Raw genomic sequence first — 17,548 nt, forward strand, 5'->3', positions numbered from 1 at the left:
CACCAGTCCCCCGTTCTTGCAAATGCAAGCCCCATTCTCTTATCATGCAACCCCTTGGCAGCATGTTTGTGCCTTCTTAGCTCCAGATGTTCTGGGAGAGCTGAGAGAGAGGCTCCTGATCCCCCTTCAACCAGAGCAGCTCCACCCTTTGTAGGCTTAATACTAGAGTTCCATGTAAGGTTTGATTTGGAAAAGCTTCAGCTTCCCCCACCACCCAGCATATGGAAGTTCCCAGGCTAGGGATCAAATCCGAGCCACAGCTGTGACCTACACCACAACTGTGACAATGCCAGATGCTTAACCCACTGTGCCAGGCCAGGGATCAAATCCACACCTTCATAGCAACCCAAGCCACTGCAGTCGGACCCTAAACCCACTGTGCCACAGCAGGAACTCCCTGGAAAAGTTTCCACTTTTACAGAGTTTGAAGAAGGGCTTGGGAGAAATCCTTACTGGTCAGCCACCCACAATAATTTGCTATGATTCCTCCTCCAGCTTTGAAGTCCTATGTAAGTATCATTTATGACCATACATTACTGACTGTAAACGTTATAAAGAAGGTACTTGGGTGATGAGCATACACTGCAAAACCTAGAAATGAAAGAAAAGATATAAGAAATGCAGGAGTGCCCACGGTGGCTCAGCTATAACAAACCTGACTAGCACCCATGAGGACAAGGGTTTGATCAGTGGGTTAAGGATCTGGCATTGGCATGAACTGCGACATAGATCACAGATGCAGCTTGGATCTTGTGTTGCTGTGGCTGTGGTGTAGGCTGGCAGCTGCAGCTCTGATTGGACCCCTAGCCTGGGAACTTCCATATGCTGCAGGTGCAGCCCTAAAAGGACAAAAAAAAGAGAGAAATGCCTATGTATATACAGTCACATATATGTGAACATGTACACAGCCACACTGGAAAACAGGAAAGAGAATTCAGTGGATCAGAGAAATTCCTAAAGGAGTGAAAGCAGAGGGCACTGAATTGAACCCACAGCCCAGGAAACCACCCAAAGTCCTGCCCCCAAAGGGAGATGTGTAGCATCAGGGGTGCTTCATGCCCAGGAGGCAAGAGCACAGAAGCCTTGGGATGATCACTGGGGTACTTCAGTGGGAGCAGCCAGGCCCATGGACCCTTACCGAATACCACGAGCCAGACAATAAGAACGTGGGTCTGCCTCTCGGAGGAAGGCCAGTGTAAGATCTTGGGAGAAGAATCTGTCAGCCCTGTGAGCCCCAGGCCAGAGGAAGCCAGCCCTTTCCCCAGAGGGAACAGCATGACCCACACACACTCAAAAATCACCAGACACTTGTGGAAAACCAATACCATAGAAAGGAAAGAAAGCATTTATATTTGTCAAAATAGGCAGAACTTAAAAGTAGAAGTTCACTGCTGTAAAGTGCCTGAAACCAAAGACAAAGAGCCTTCACTGTGTAACTTCAGGACTTGCAGAGTGATCTCAGAAGATACCATCTGTAAACCTAAGTAAAACTGTTTGTTGAGGCCAGGGGTCCGGAGGAGAGAGTTTTGGTGGAGTGATCCCAGGGACAGAAGGAGAGGGACACCGCTGCCACCCTTGAAGGAGATCCAAGTTCCTAATCATCACTGCACACATCACAGGGCCCCTGACTGCAGGTGACCAGACCATCCCAAAATGGAGCCATTCAAGGCAGCTTTCACCCTGGAATTCCATGCGGAAAACCCTCACCTGCCTTCCGGCCACCAAGATTGTTATACTTGTCACATCTTTGACACTTATATAACTCCTCTTCATCTTTTTTTTTTTTTTGTATTTTTAGTGGGGGAGAGACTCTTCACCCAGCCTCCTTGCCTATTTTTACAGACCCTAAATGGCAAAGCTCTACCACAAAAGCATTAAGAAGCTTGGTTAGAATCCTTGAAACTCAATCCCCTGACACAAGTCTCTGTCCCAAAGCTTCAGAGGCAGTAGGAATGTAACTGCTCTCAATTCTCGCTCAAGGGAATTCCCCTGCTTTATTGTCCTCCAACTTGGGAAGAGAGTGACACCAGAGTTCACCCAAACTTAGGGAGATTCAGGGAAAACCAGTCACCACCAGGCAGCCCTTTCTCCAGCCTTCTAGGTCCAGGACGGCCTTGGAGAGACCCAGGGGTGCTAACTACAGGTCAGATGGCACGAGACGTTCTCAGAAGGCTGTGTTTTCGGCTTGGGCCCGGGGACCAAAGAGCTGCTCGGCAATGACCTTGCCATCGTACTTGGGCAGTGTGCCCCCAAAGTCAGAGGGCAGGATGTCCTCGTCAAACTCCTGGAAGAAGTCAGAGAGGTCTTCTCCGTGGACAAAGACCTACAGGGAAGCAGGGGAGATGGAGCTGAACAAGGGGGCTCCCTAAGGATGATGGCTGGGAGAAGAAGGACAGGACAAAGGCATACAATGCCATCTCTGCCTGGTGACACCCTTTTCCACAGTCCTTGCTGTGCTGTCTGTGGGATCCACTTGGTTCGGGACCATGGCACAGAGTCTGAGGAGGGCTCAGGTGGGGTCCCCTCTGCCTCCACCCTCCTCCCTCTTATCCCCTAAGCTCTTTCTTGCTACAGCCCCATTCACCCACTCCCACACCAAATGATCACTGGGCACCTTCCCTGAGCGGCCACACACTCACCCTCTGGAGCAATTTGCTCTTTAAGAAGGGTTTGACCACGTTGTAGGTTGTGGTGAAGTACCATGGCTGGTGGATGAAGTGGATGGCTTTGAACCGAGCTGGGAAGGAATCCTGCAAAGACAGACAACACCCCACCACAAAGACCTCACAGGGTCTCACTCACGCCCCCACTTCCTCTCAGAGCCATGACACAGGACAGCGGTTGTCATTATCACACCGCTACCCTCCGAGGACCCAGCCCTGGGCCAGCAACTGGGGATCCCTGGCTTCGCTGCTGCTTCAAACTAGAAGAAGGAAGCCCCAGAGGTCACAGACCTCAGCCCTCTCCCTGCTAGTGCAGGAAACCTTGCAAGTAGGTGGAACAAATAAATGAAACAGCTGGAAGTTCCTATCGTGGCTGGGTGGTAGTGAGCCTAACTAGTGTCCATGAGGACACAGGTTCGATCCCTGGACTCGCTCAGTGAGTTAAGGATCCAGCGTTGCTGTGGGCTGTGATGTAGGCTGTGGACACAGCTCAGATCCCACGTTGCTGTGGCTGTGGTATAGGCTGGCAACTGTAGCTCCAATTCGATCCCTAGCCTGGGAACTTTCATATGCTGCAGGTGCAGCCTTAAAAAGACAAAAAAGAGAAGAAATGAAACAGTAACCTTGCTTGGTTTTTAGGTGACTTGAGTTTTTTCAAATCCACGTGCCTGCTGAGTGGACTGGAAACTATTATAGACCAGAGGGACACTACTGCCATGCTTCAGTGTCTTTCAACCCTCCCCATGACCCCCACCTCCCAGTCCTCCTTTCCAAGACAAAACAGGTTTTTTTTCCTTTTTAGGACCACACCTGCGACATGTGGAAGTCCCCAGGCTAGGGGTCTCAGACTACACCCCAGCCACAGCAACACAGGATCTGAGCCACATCCGCGACCTACACCACAGCTCATGGCAACGCTGGATCCTTAACCCACTGAGCAAGGCCAGGGATCAAACACACATCCTCATACATACTAATTAGATTCACACTGAGGCACAACAGGAACTCCCCCACACACATTTAAGATAAGCCCTAAGAAAGGGCTTCTGACACATTAGTATATAGGAGCGAGTTGTCTGGGGAAGCATTAGCAACATGTTTCTCAGGATAAACTCACGTTCACAGGGAGGCAGCATGACATATGCTGACAGAGAATAGGATTCCAGGTCAGAAGAGGCAGGTTCAAGTCCCACCGCTAGCACCTGATGGCTGTGTAACCTTGAGACGTCACTCATGTCTAAGCCTGGGTTTCCAGGTTTATACAATGAGGCAGGGAAACAGGGAGAGGGTGCTTTTGAGGAGTAAATGAATGTGAACACGTGGCAAAGTATCACTGGCCAAGAAGTGTTTGTGGGCGGGGCTGTGATTGTTATTGATCATTTTGGCATTAGGTGGTCATCTCCTCAGGTCCCTGCCAGCACCATTAAACCAGGAAACCAGACCCAGCCTCCCCACGTGTGAGAGGATCGGGTTCTGAGGCCTCACCTGAAGCATGTCCACCATCTTCCTGAGATCAGAAGCCCGGAGTCCAGCAGCTTGCTGCATGGTAAAGCCCTTGAAGTTCTCAATGATGCAAAAGCCATTAATTTGAGTTTCCTCATTCTCCAGTAGCTTCTCCAGGATGAAACAATATGCCTGTAAGATCTTGGGGACAGAGGAAACAGGCATTTGCAGCAACATGGACGGAACTAGAGACTCTCATACTGAGTGAAATAAGTCAGAAAGAGAAAGACAATTACCATATGATAGCATTTATAACCGGAATCTGATATATGGCACAAATGAACCTTTCACAGGAAAGAAAACCATGGACTTGGAGAACAGACTTGTGGTTGCCAAGGGGGGAGAGGGAGGGAGTGGGACGGATTGGGAGCTTGGGGTTAATAGATGCAGACTATTGCCTTTGGAATGGATGAGCCATGAGATCCTGCTGTGTAGCACTGGGGACTATGTCTAGTCACTTATGATGGAGCAGGATAATATGCAAAAATAGAATGTATACATGTATGTGTAACTGGGTCACCATGCTACACAGTAGAAAAAAAATAATGTATTGGGGAAATTAAAAAAAATTAAAAATTTTAAAAAAACCAACACACAAAAACAGTTCTCAGAGGTAATTTGTCACAGGCTTTGAGCTGGCACAGTCCACCTCTGTGAATGTATCCCAAGAAAATAATCTTCAATGTCAAATCCATGGGTAAAGGCCAGAGTGGTCATCCCTGTACTCTTACAATAGTGGAACAACCCACATGCCCACCAACAAGGGACTGGGGAAATTATGGTATATTCATGCCATGGAGTATTCTGGAACAGTGATATATAAGACTAGTGTCCATTCATGGTATATCACTGTAGAGTATGATCCCATTTTATAAGAAAAAGGTGTGTGCACGCGCGTGTGTGTGCACATGCATGTGCAGGCATGCATGTCTGTTTCAAGGTTTCTAGAAAAAGTAGGCTGGGAGGATGTCAGTGGTAGAAATCTCTGGGTGGATGGAGGTCCCATTGTGACGCAGTGGTTAACGAATCCTACTAGGAACCATGAGGTTGCAGGTTCGATCCCTGGCCTTGCTCAGTGGGTTAAAGATCCGGCGTTGCCGTGAGCTGTGGTGTAGGTTGCAGACACGGCTCGGATCCTGCATTGCTGTGGCTCTGTTGTAGGCCGGTGGCTACAGCTCTGATTAGACCCCTAGCCTGGGAATCTCCATATGCTGCGGGAGCAGCCCAAGAAATGGCAAACACACACACACACACACACACACACACACACACACACACAAAAAAAAAGGAAAAGAAATCTCTGGGTGGTAGAACTGTGAATGATTTTAAATTTGTATTTCATATTTTCTAAAATGAGTATATATCACTTATACAATAAGAAAAATATTTGTAAGTCTCTTCCTTAACATATATACCTATGCCTCAGTCTGAGAGTCAGTATCTTACTCAGTGGAAAATACAAAAATCATCCCTAAATAAGATCAGGAACAAGATAAGGATGTCCAGTTTCCCTATCACCATTCATCTGTATGTTGGAAGTATTAGCCAATGTGATCGAGTTTGTTTGTTTGTTTGTTTTAAAAGGCCTAAGAACTAGAAAAGAAAAAGAAAAACAATTTCCTCTATTTACAGATAATATGATAGTATATTTGGAAAATCCAAGAGAGTCAACTATACAACTAACATGAATAACCAAAGAATTCACTAAAATACCAGGATACAAAATTAACAGACAAAACCAATAATCTTCATAGATACAAAATAACCAATTAGAAGACGGCAAAGAAAGCCCCACTTAGGGAGTACCCGTCATGGCGCAGTGGAAACGAATCCGACTAGGAACCATGAGGTTGTGGGTTCGATCCCTGGCCTCCATCAGTGGGTTAAGGATCTGGCGTTGCCATGAGCTGTGGTGTAGGTCTCGGACATGGCTACCATCTGGCATTGCTGTGGGTGTGGCGTAGGCCAGCAGCTGCAGCTCCGATTAGACCCCTAGCCTGGGAACTTACATATGCCACGGGTGAGGCCCTCCAAAGACAAAAAAAAGAAAGCCCCACTTATAACAATAAAATAAATACTGAAGACAAATTTAATGAGAAACGTGCATGATGTTTGAAAACTTTAAAACATTCCTGAAAGCTCCAAATGTAAAAGGGAAGATATCCCTTGTTCGTGGATGTGGTACCACTGGTCATGGATGTTGCATATTCATAAACATGCAGATTCTCCCCAAGATTGTTATTTACATTCATGTTATCCCAATAAAAACTCTTAACATTTTTCCTGGAGCTAAACAAGTTAATTCTAAAGCTCATATGGGAAAGCAGAGATGCAAGAATAGCTGGAAAAGCCCTGAAAAAGAGGAGCATTAAGGACAGAACTAACCCCAACAGATATTAAACATTCTATACCATTTTTGTCATTAAAACAGGGTGGTATTGGAGCATGAATATACAGATTGATGGCACAGAATAGAAAATCCAGAAATAGACCCAAGTACATATGAAAATGCAAAATATGATAAATATGGCCTCTTAAGTCATCGGGGAAAAAAAAGATGGACTTTTAAATAAATGCCATGGCGACAACGAGACAGCATTTTCTAAAATGAGTTTGTACCTTTTTTTTTTTTTCCTAAGGCTTGATGGCATATGCCAAAGTTCCCCCAAGACAAACCCTAATTCCCCCTCTAGAACAGCTCTCTAGGGCTTGACAAGTGAAAGAAAAAAATATATATATATACATATACATACATATACATATATACACATATACATATATACACATATACATATACACATATACATATATATATACATATACATATATATATATGCACACAAAGAACTCAGGCTGCTAAATAGGTTGGAACCTATGTTTTCCAGAATCTCTCCCCAGCCCACAGTCCACAAAGCCCTGTTCTGTGTCACTCTCAGCTTTCAGAATTTGCCAGGGCTGATCACAGCACATGGCCCACAGCTGTCTCTTCCACTTGGCAGGAAAGCAGGAGGCAGCCAGGTATTGGCCAGTGGGCCCTGCCTACAAAGCTGCTGGGTTTTCCAGCTGTCACGGCCCATCCTAAAACTTTTCCTCCTGCCTGGAAAGGGCTTGGTGCCATGGGCTACTGGCCATTCCCCTACAAACCTCAGCTCCTGAGGGGCCAGGAACGAAGGTCCCAGAGGCCAGGTTTACGGAAGGGAACCCAGCCCAGGGGATGGGAGGGAGCCAGGCGACCCCCCACTGACCTCATCAAAAGTGATTTCTTCGGCATCCCAGTTCTCAATATTGAAGAGCATGACCACTCGGCCATACTTGTCCCGAGTGGAAAGGACTCCAGGGTAGCCAGCCTCAACAGTGCAGCGGATGGCCTCCAGGGACAGGCTGTCAAAGAGCTCTGGGTACTGCAGCCGGAAGTTCACATAGCCTGGCAGACGGAGAGCAGAGGAGGCCCCTTAGGGAGCCGGCCCAACATGGGGTAGCACTTGGTCCAGAGACCCAGGCTCCTGCCTAGCTCTTCCACACGCCTGCTATGTGTAGCTGAGCAGGATACTCAACCTTTCTGTGCCCTGGGTTTCCTGTCCAAAGAACAGAAGGATAGGAGTTCCTGTCGTGGCTCAGCGGGTTAAGAACCCAACTCATATCCATGAGGACTCCCAGTTCTCAATACCAAACACCTTTATTCATCTGATCAGTACTAATTACAGCTGTGCTGCTTCTCCTGTCTTTACCAATCTAACCACGACCAATGACATGAAAAATCATCGTTGTATTTCAACTACAAGAACCCTAATGACCAATATCCGAAAATCACACCCATTAATAAAAACCATCAACAGATTCGATCCCTGGCCTTGCTCAGTGGGTTAAGGATGCAGCTTTGCTGTGAGCTGCAGTATAGGTCACCAATGTGGCTCGGATCCCAAGTTGCTGTGGCTGTGGTATATGCCAGCAGCTGCAGCCTGATTCAGCCCCTAGCCTGGGAACTTCCATATGCTGCAGGTGTGGCCCTTAAAAAAAAAAATAGAAGGATAACCCAGGCCTATCTCACCAAATTGCCATGATCATCAAACGAGATTCCAACTGCCATTTGTAAACTGTACAGACATGAGGTGTAATCCGAAATCTGAGGACGATTCTTCCCTGTCACTTTTCTCTTTCCCAGAGTCGGAGGCACAGGCTTTTGTCAGTTAACCCTGGGCCCACCAGCCTATGCCAGAGCCACAGCAACGGGGGATCTGAGCCTCGTCTGCGACCTACACCATAGCTCACGGCAACGCCGGATCCTTAACCCACTGAGCAAGGCCAGGGATCGAACCTGCAACCTCATGGTTCCTAGTTGGATTCATTTCTACTGCACCATGACGGGAACTCCAGGACAGGCCCTTTCTGATTCCAGTGGCACTTCTACTACCTGACCCTGATCCATCCCGAATCGGGTCTCTGCCTCTCCATGGTTGTCTCCACCACCAAACCCTGGAGGCACCAGGCCCAGAGGAGGTGTGTGGGGAGCATTTGCCAAGGAAATGCCACTGGCCTCTTCACTGTTCCTCCAACATCCTGGACACTCTAGCCTTTGTCCTTGCCTCTGTGCTATATGGCCTTTCCCCAGGCATCTCATTTCCGTTTTTCTTTAAAAGTCCCCTTTGCAGTGGCACCTTTCTAGCCAACTTTACCTAAAACATCTTTATCTCAATCCTTTATATCTGCCTCCTTTATTTTTCTCATTATCTCTTCTTACTACCTCACCCTCTGTATTTTTATTCTATTTGTCTGCATTGTTATTTCCACCATCAGAACAGAAGGCCCACGAGGATAGGCAGTCCTTGTCTGCTTTATTCTCTGTGGCATCCTTTGGCCTAAAACAGCGGATGGCACAGCACAGCAGTGAAATAACATCTGCAAGAAGGAGGAGGTCCCTGGTGGCTCACTTCAGGAGTTCCCAGCATTGTCTCTGCTGTGGCTAGGGTCGCTGCTGGGGTGCAGATTTGATCTCTGACCCTGGAACTTCGCATGCTATGGGTGTGGCAAAAAAAAAAAAAATTGCGGGAGTTCCCACTGTGGCTCCGCCATAACAAACCTGACTGGTATCCATGAGGATGTGGGTTCGATCCCTGGCATCACTCAGTGGGTCATGGATCCGGCACTGCCATGAGCTATAGTGTAGGTCAGAGACGAGGCTTGGATCTGGTGTTAATGTGGCTGTGGTGTAGGCCAGCAGCAGCAGCTCCAATTTGACCAACTAGCCTGGGAACTTCCATATGCCATGCGTGTGGCCCTAAAAAGACAAAAAAAAAAATGAGGAAGGAAAGAAGAAGAATGAGAATCATTAAGTTGCAGAGACACCCCTTCTCTCCACCAGCATCAAGAACTTGATCTCCTGGGAATTCCCATCGTGACTCAGTGGTTAACGAATCTGACTAGGAACCATGAGGTTGTGGATTCGATCCCTGACCTCTCTCAGTGGGTTAAGGATCCGGCATTGCCGTGAGCTGTGGTGTAGGTTGCAGACGCAGCTCAGATCTGGCGTGGCTGTGGCTGTGGCGTAGGTTGGTGGCTACAGCTCTGATTAGACCCCTAGCCTGGGAACCTCCATATGCCGAGAGTATAGCCCTAGAAAAAGACAAAAAGACAAAAAAAAAAGGAACTTGATCTCCCTAGGACATTTGTCTTCATCCAGTGGGCGTGGCCAGGACAGTTTTATCCTCAGGGCTCACTGCCAGGACTGGCCCCATCTTCAGTTCCACTCTGCAGGAGGTTTGGGTACCTGCTGAGAGGCCCATACCCACCTCCCCCAAAATGCTCCAGAGCCAAAGCCTAGGCTGGGCAGATGGGGAGAGAACAGGGCTTGGAGAGGAAATGCCTCCATTTTGGACACCCAGTTTAGGTGACTCGATTCTACTCATTGAGACTGGCAGAGAGGCGAGTGAAGCATATCTCTAGGAACCTGGTCCTGCCAGGCTCATTCATTGTATCAGAGCTGGAAGGGATCTTGAAGCTCTTTAGTTCACACACCCATTTTACAGATCAGGGTAAGGGGGCTCAGGGAGAGTAACTTGCACCGGGCAGGGACTGAAAGGAAAGTGGAGGGGTCGGTGTCCTCGGTGCCTGAACGAGGGTCAACACCATCCTCATGACCTCTTCCCCGACCCCCTCCCTCCCCAGCCCCCACAACCTTCCCAGGGCCTTCCCTTCTGCGCAGGCCTCACCTCTGAGCAGCTCGTAGGCTCTCCCCACGTGGAACTTGCGCGCGCGGATGAAGCGCAGGAAGAAGGCGCTGTCCTTTCCCTGCACCCTCTTGGCCACAGCCACGGCCAGCTCCTGCCCCGAGGCTGCCTCCGCTTGCACCAGCTCCTGCAGCTCCCGCACCACCTCCTCCCGGGTCTCCTCCCTCTCATTCAGCTCGTCCTTGGCCTGGAACAGGGGTAGGGTGCAAGCCCGACGTTAGGTAGGCAGCGGGGCGAGGGGCTTCTCGTGGAGCCGGGTGGGCTGAAGGGCAGAGGACGCGGCAGCCGGGGCCGTCGCTCTGCCCACAAAGGCAGCATCTGTGCAGGGACTACCTGGGACTGCTAGTTTTATTTGGAGAAAATTAGAGGGAACTGCTCGTCCTTAGCTTGTTTGCAGGAGATAAAGATCTAAATGTTTCCAATGGTGAAAGCCTACATTGACCGGAACCCTAATTTAGCACACTGCTAAGTCCTTTAGATACATTATGTTTTTAAATCTTTGCAGCAAATCATCACAGTAAGGTCATATTCTTATTCCCATTTCTCAGGGTGAGCAGACTCAGGCTAGCAGAGGTCAAGATTTTTTATTTTTTATTTATTTATTTATTTATTTGCTTTTTAGGGCAGCACCCAGCATATGGAAGTTCCCAGGTTAAGGGCAGAGAAGGAGCTGCAGCTGCCAGCCTACACTACAGCCACAGCCATGTGGGCATGTCTGCATCCTACAACACAGCTCGGCAACACCAGATCCTTAACCCGCTAAACGAGGCCAGGGATTGAATGCATCCTCGTGGATACTAGTCGGGTTCATAACCTGCTAAACCATGATGGGAACTCCTGAGGCTGGACTGTTAATTGCTTCGCTCTGCTGCCTCTCAGGCTCATTTTGGAGCCTTTCAAAAGCAAAGATACCAGGCAGCTGCCATCTGCCTCACATATCTCTGCTTGGCTGAACCTGGAGAACTCCTCAGCATGCCAGGGACAGTCCTCTGGATGGCATGAGTGGGGGGAAGGCAGGTCTGGGGGAGCATTCCCTTGAGATGCCCAGAGAACAGAGATGCAAGCCAGGAGCGCAGGCCCAGCTGAACCTCAAGAGAGCTCTGCCACCCTCCACACAGCACAGTCTGATAATCTCTGAGCTGCTCAAACAATCTTCTTTCAAAAGTATTGAAGGCGAGACCCAGAGAGGGGGAATTCCCATTGTGGCTTAGCAGTAACAAGCCCGACGAATGTCCATGAGGATGCAGATTCGTTCCCTGGCCTCGCTCAGTGGGTTAGGGACCTGGTGTTGCCATGAGCTATGGTATAGGTTGCAGATGCGGCTTGGATCCCCAGTTGCTGTGGCTGTGGCATAGGCCAGCAGCTGCAGCTCCAGTTTGACACCTAGCCTAGGAACTTCAATATGCCCCAGGTATGTCCTAAAAAGAAAAAAAGAAAATGGACCCAGAGAGGGATCGCAGTTTTCTGAACACAGCAAGTTGGAAGTTGGTCTGATATTAGAACTCAGGGAGTTCCCGTCGTGGCACAGTGGTTAACGAATCCAAATAGGAACCATGAGGTTGCGGGTTCGATTCCTGGTCTTGTGGGTTCCATCCCTGGCCTCACTTAGTGGCTTAAGGATCTGGTGTTGCCGTGAGCTGTGGTGTAGGTCACAGATTCAGCTCGGATCTAGCGTTGCTGTGGCTCCCGCATAGGCCAGCAGCTACAGCTCTGATTCGACGCCTAGCCTTGGAACCTCCATATGCCACAGTAGCAGCCCCAGAAAAGGCAAAGACACACACACACACACACACACACACACACACACACACACACACACACACACACACACACACACAAAAGAACTCAGGCCTTTTCCTAGCCAGTGTGGGCAGCAGTTGGATCCCTATTCTCCAAGGCCACCTGCAAACCAATGCTCCTCCCATGTGAGAGTAGGATGATCCTGGTCCTGGCATTGATTTCAGGGGGCCCTGTAGGTGCTGTAGACTTGAAGTAGGCAAACCTGGACATCTAGTCAGCCCAGTTGTTTCCATAGCCTTGACCTTCAGAGACGTCCCTAGAATGAGCCAGTCCTTTAGGTCCAGGATGGCCCGGAGAGCGAGTGCTGGACCCTTTCTTCAGGAAAAGGGATGCTTTTAACATTCCCCTTTGGTGCCTCCCCACCCTGTCCCTCCCCTCACCCTGGGGCCACCTCACCTTCTGCAAGGTGTGGCGGGGCAGCTGGCTGCACTGGCCAAAGACAGGCCCGTGGTCTTTGGTTGTCAGCCGCTCCAGCTGGGCACGGAGCTCCTGTTCCTCTTCAGGGACCATGCGGAATGTGCCCGCCTGGGCAGAGGGAAGTCAGGAAAAGACAGGAAGAGGCCACCATCAGCCTGAGCAAGCCACTCAAATGGGTCGGATGCTTTTGCCCAAGGTCACCGTTGAGCTTTTGCCTTTTGGGTAGAGTCAGGGACCACAGAGAGGCAGACCAGATGGTGAAGGAAGAGGAGGGAGAAGGGGAAAGAGGGAGGGTGGGTGGAGGGGAGCCCCAGGGTGCAGGGGTACTCACCCCCCAGATGGTGAAGGAAGAGGAGGGAGAAGGGGAAAGAGGGAGGATGGGTGGAGGGGAGCCCCAAGGCGCAGGGGTACTCACCCCCTCTGACATGCTGCCTCTGGGAGACTTGGAGGGTTCAGATAAAGAAAGACTCCACTTCTTCTGTCCTGGCCTGTCCAGGCAGTTGCCTTCCTAGAAGACACTGGGGCTGCAGTGATACAGAGAAACTGTTCCATTATTCTTTCAGAACAATGGACCTCAAACTTTTTTCTTTTTTTTTTTTTTTTTTAAGGCCGAACCAGTGGCATATGGAAGTTCCCAGGCTAGGGGCTGAATTGCGGCTACAGCTGCCAGCCTACACCACAGCCACAGCAACGCAGGAACCAAGCCACGTCTGCATCCTACACCACAGCTCACGGCAATGCTGGCTCTTTAACCCACTGAGCGAGGCCAGGGATCAAACCTGTAACATCATGGTTCCTAGTCAGATTCGTTTCTGCTGCGCCACAACAGAAACTCTGGGAATCTGCATTTTAAAGAGGCACTTTCAGAGGCTCTGAAGAAGGTGATTCTTGGGCTCTACTTTGGGAAGTACTCCTTTGAGAAGGAATACACACAAAAATACCCCAAACCTCAGTTCCCAAGATGAGCTGGCCCAGCCAGGGGAAGCCTAAGTTTGGCCTCCATTCTCAGTTACATGCACCCTGCAGGATAAGGCAATCCCTCCTCCTATGTGTGGTCCTCCTTTTCCAGCCCAACAGAGCACCTCAGAAACTTCCTTAGCAGATGTCCATGTTCCCTACTCTCCGGAGGGGGATGCTAGTTACACAGTCATAACTGAGGATGTATTCGGTGCCTCGTGATGCCCTGTGTTCAATCCATCGTCTCAGGGTCAGCATTATTATTCCCATTTTCCATAGAAGGAAACAGACCCTGGAGAATAAGTGACTTTCCCAAGGTCACACAGCCAGAAATAGCCAGGGATCAGGACTCAAGCCCAAGCTGGGACTTCCTGTCAGCACCAAGAGGCAGCTTGTTGTGGCAAAAAGCAGACCTGGGTGAACGTTCTGTCTTTTTCAATGGCAAGCTATGAGATTTAACCTGAATCTTGGCTTACCTCTGTAAGAGGGAGATGCAAGCTTATGAAGATCTGATTAAACAATGTATGCAGAAGCAGGGCTTGGCCCCCAGAACAGATTTCATCCGTTGCCCACCTGACAACCCACGGGGTATTTTTGGAGACAGTGCTTCTGTTTGCAGAGTTTCTCCTCGCCCATCTAAATGTCCCCAGACCCTTCACCACCTGCTCTTGCCTCTGACCAGGTACCGATTGGTCCTTTTCATCACCTGTTCACTGCTGACAAGCAGCAGAGGGAGGACTTGAACCTGTGTCTGCCTAACACCAAGACTTGCTTTGACCCCGAGAGCCAAGACATCTCCAGGCAAACTCCCTAGGAGAGCTGATGTCACAGGAAACTCTTGAGGGTCAGAGAGACCCAGGTTTCAATCAGGGTTTGTCACTTACCATACCACCTGTATGACCTTAGGCAAAGTAATGAACCTTTTTTGAGCCTCAGTGTCCTCATCTGCAAATTGGGGATAATAACCATAACGACTGAAGAGAATGGTAATGAAGAGCACAGAATTTCTGTGGGGTCCCTAGCGCAGTGTTTTGCTCCAAAATATAGTTCCTTATCTCTTTATTTATTTATTTATTTATTTTGCTCTTTTTGCCATTTCTTGGGCCGCTCCCACAGCATATGGAGTTTCCCAGGCTAGGGGTCTAATCGGAGCTGTAGCTGCCAGCCTATGTCAGAGCCACAGCAACGCAGGATCTGAGCCGCGTCTGCAACCTACACCACAGCTCACGGCAACGCTGGATCATTAACCCACTGAGCAAGGGCAGGGACCGAACCCGCAACCTCATGGTTCCTTGTTGGATTTGTTAACCACTGCACCACGACGGGAACTGCCCTTATCTCTTTCTTAGCATCACATTGATCATTACCGCAACCTGCACAGAGATACTTAGAGATCTCAGCAAATCTCCCATTTCTTGCCTCTCCCACTGGGAGGCTGTCACCCACCCACAGGAGCCAAATTAAGTCACCTTTCTGGCGGATAGACTTCCAAATATGCAGGCATTGATACAAGACAGACTGAAATGCTGCTGTGCTCTCACATGGGTTTTGCTGGAACAGAAATGGAGCTGCTGATAGAATACCCTGAGCAAGGAGTTCAGACAGGAGACCCTCCCCAGCCAGTTAAGCAGATCCTCAGGACAAGAACTTAGATTTTAGAAATAGAGGGTTAAAGTCAGTATAGCGACTCTTTTGAAAAATACGCTCAATCAGAGTTCTTGCTGTGGTGCAATGGGATGGGCAGCATCCTGGGAGCCCTGGGACGCAGGGTCACTCCCTGGCCTGGCACAGTGGGTTAAAGATCCTGCCATTGCCACGGCTGCAGCTTAGGTCACGACTGAAGCTCGGATCTGATTCCTGGCCTGGGAACTCTGTATGCTGTGGGGCAGCCAAAAAAAAAATATGCTTAACCTATTAATTTTGATTTTTTTTTATGGCCACTCCTGTAGTATATGGAAGTTCCTGGGATTGAATCCAAGCCACATCTGCGGAAGTGCTAGATCCTTTAAACCACTGTACCAGGCCAGGAATCGAACCTGCACCTCCACAGCCACCCCAGCTGCTGCAGTCTGATTCTTAACCTACCATGCCACAGTGGGAACTCAATATTTAAAATACTGATTTTACAAGCTATATATATAGTGAAAAAATACCCACTCCTCAGTCCATGCCTGTTCCCTGCCATCTAGGGTTGCCAGATAAAATACAGAATGCCAATTACATGTGAATTTCAGATGAACAAACTTTTTTTTCTTTTTCTGTCTGTCTTTCTTTCTTTCTTTTTTGTTTGTTTGGCCATTCCATAGCATGCAGAAGTTCCCAAGCCAGGGATTGAACCTGTGCCACAGCATTAACCTGAGCCAAAGCAGTGACAGCACCAGAGCCTTAACCTGCTGAGCCGGACAGGAATGCCAACAAAATTTTTTTTGACATGTAAGTATGTGCCGTACAATATTTAGGACATACTTATACTAAAAAGTATTTGGTGTTCATCTGAAATTCACATTGAACTGGATAGCCTAGATTTTTATTTGCTGAATCAGTCATCAGGTTGGTCTGGCTCTACCTGGAGAATAGCCAGTTGGTTTCAGTTTTTCAGGCAGCCCCCCAGCAACTCCTCACCCCGGTCCTAGGCTCCCTGACCCAGCCGGGCCCCTGCTACTGACTTACCTGCCAAGGCAGCAGCTCCTCTTTGGGGCACCTGGTGCCCGTGTTCTCCAGGAGCCTGGAAGTTGCCTCTGTCGGGGGCGTGGTCCAGTCAGCAGGCTGGGATTAGAGTGTCACAAGGAACTTCTCACAGCCCACAGTTTCCGTTAAATCGGGCTCACAGGGAGGCCCAGATGGGGGCAAGTGACGCACTGGGGGGAGAGGGGATCAGCTTGGGCCCGGCTAGAGCCACCTCAAAGCCCTCCTTTGTGTGTGTCTGCTCTGGAGTTCCTGCTCAGCCATGTGGAAGCCGGGCGGTGGGGATGGGATCTGGGTCAGTCCTATTCCCTTCTCCCCATCCTCGTTCTCATCACAAGTAGGGGTTTGAGAAAGTACACCCCACAGTAAGACATGCACGAGATGGAGGGAAACTTTTAAGTATGATTGCAGATGGAATGGCAATGGCCTTGGCCAATCCAAGCCTGTCATCTTCTCCCCTAGTCCAGCAGGGTAGGGCCAATGAGGGGGGCTAGTTGGGAAATGCAGCTGATTAAGGACAAGACAGGCTGACCCACTTATAGGCAATGGGGAGTGAGAAGAGCCTGCTTAGGAACCAGACTGCCTCTTTTGCTTTTTTCTTTCTTAGGGCTGCACTTGCGGCATATGGAAGTTCCAGGCTAGGGGTCAAATCAGAGCTACAACTGCTGGCCTACACCACAGCCACAGAAACACAGGATCCAAGCCACATCTGCGAACTACAGCACAGCTCACAGCAATGCCGGATCCTTAACCCACTGAGTGAGACCAGGGATCAAAATCTCATTCTCATGGATACTAGTCAGGTTTGTTACCGTTACTGCTGAGCCACAATGAGAACTCCTGCTCACTAATTTTTTTGGGGGGTGGGGGGTGGGCCATGCCCACAGTACATGGAAGCTCCCAGGCCAAGGATCAAACCCATGCCACAGCAGTGACCCAAGCTGCTGCAGCAACAATGCCTGACACCCAACCCACTGCACCGCAAGGGAACTCCCAGATTGCCCACTTTTAAATCCTAGCTCCAGCACCGTCTCACTGTGAGAAGGGACCTCACCACTCAGTGACTCAGTTTCCTCCTCCAAGAAGTGGGGATAATTAGAGGATAGGCTCATGGCTTTAATGAGGATGAGACGGCAACCCAGGGCTTGGCTCATGCCTCATACACAGTACGTGTAAATGCGAAGTAAATGTTGGCAGTTACTCCAAATACAGAAACAACAAGCATCTGGGTGGAGGGGACTCATATTATTCAACCCTTTTTACAGCAAGAAGCTCCCCCTGCGGCCCCTCAGCGGGTGG

General features: G+C 49.4%; 1 protein-coding gene across 2 annotated transcripts; it reads right to left on the bottom strand.

Annotated features, from left to right (window-relative positions):
- Positions 1–1,322: 1,322 nt before the first annotated feature.
- On the bottom strand, positions 1,323–16,479 carry RLBP1 (retinaldehyde binding protein 1). 2 transcript variants are annotated; one of them, XM_047797130.1, is made up of 8 exons: positions 16,235–16,479; positions 13,023–13,115; positions 12,587–12,715; positions 10,373–10,577; positions 7,412–7,590; positions 4,149–4,307; positions 2,640–2,750; positions 1,323–2,323 (listed from the first exon to the last, which is right to left on the bottom strand). In XM_047797130.1, exons 2-8 carry the CDS (start codon positions 13,032–13,034, stop codon positions 2,165–2,167), a joined length of 954 nt encoding a protein of 317 aa, XP_047653086.1. In that variant the 5' UTR covers positions 13,035–13,115; positions 16,235–16,479; the 3' UTR covers positions 1,323–2,164. The 2 variants fall into 2 exon arrangements, with proteins under 2 accessions (XP_047653086.1, XP_047653087.1); XM_047797131.1 differs by having other exon boundaries at positions 13,023–13,131; positions 16,235–16,351.
- Positions 16,480–17,548: the final 1,069 nt, after the last annotated feature.

Source organism: Phacochoerus africanus, chromosome 9 (assembly GCF_016906955.1).
Source record: "Phacochoerus africanus isolate WHEZ1 chromosome 9, ROS_Pafr_v1, whole genome shotgun sequence".
NCBI classification, from domain to species: Eukaryota; Metazoa; Chordata; class Mammalia; order Artiodactyla; family Suidae; genus Phacochoerus; species Phacochoerus africanus.

Bases quoted from the DNA above. Each gene is read 5' to 3' on its own strand.
- RLBP1 (XM_047797130.1), bottom strand. The intron at 10,578-12,586 runs GTGAGGTGGCCC...CCCCTGTTCCAG, and splicing joins CCCGCCACACCTTGCAGAAG to GCCAAGGACGAGCTGAATGA. The intron at 2,324-2,639 runs GTGAGTGTGTGG...GCTTCCCTGTAG, and splicing joins AGAGCAAATTGCTCCAGAGG to GTCTTTGTCCACGGAGAAGA.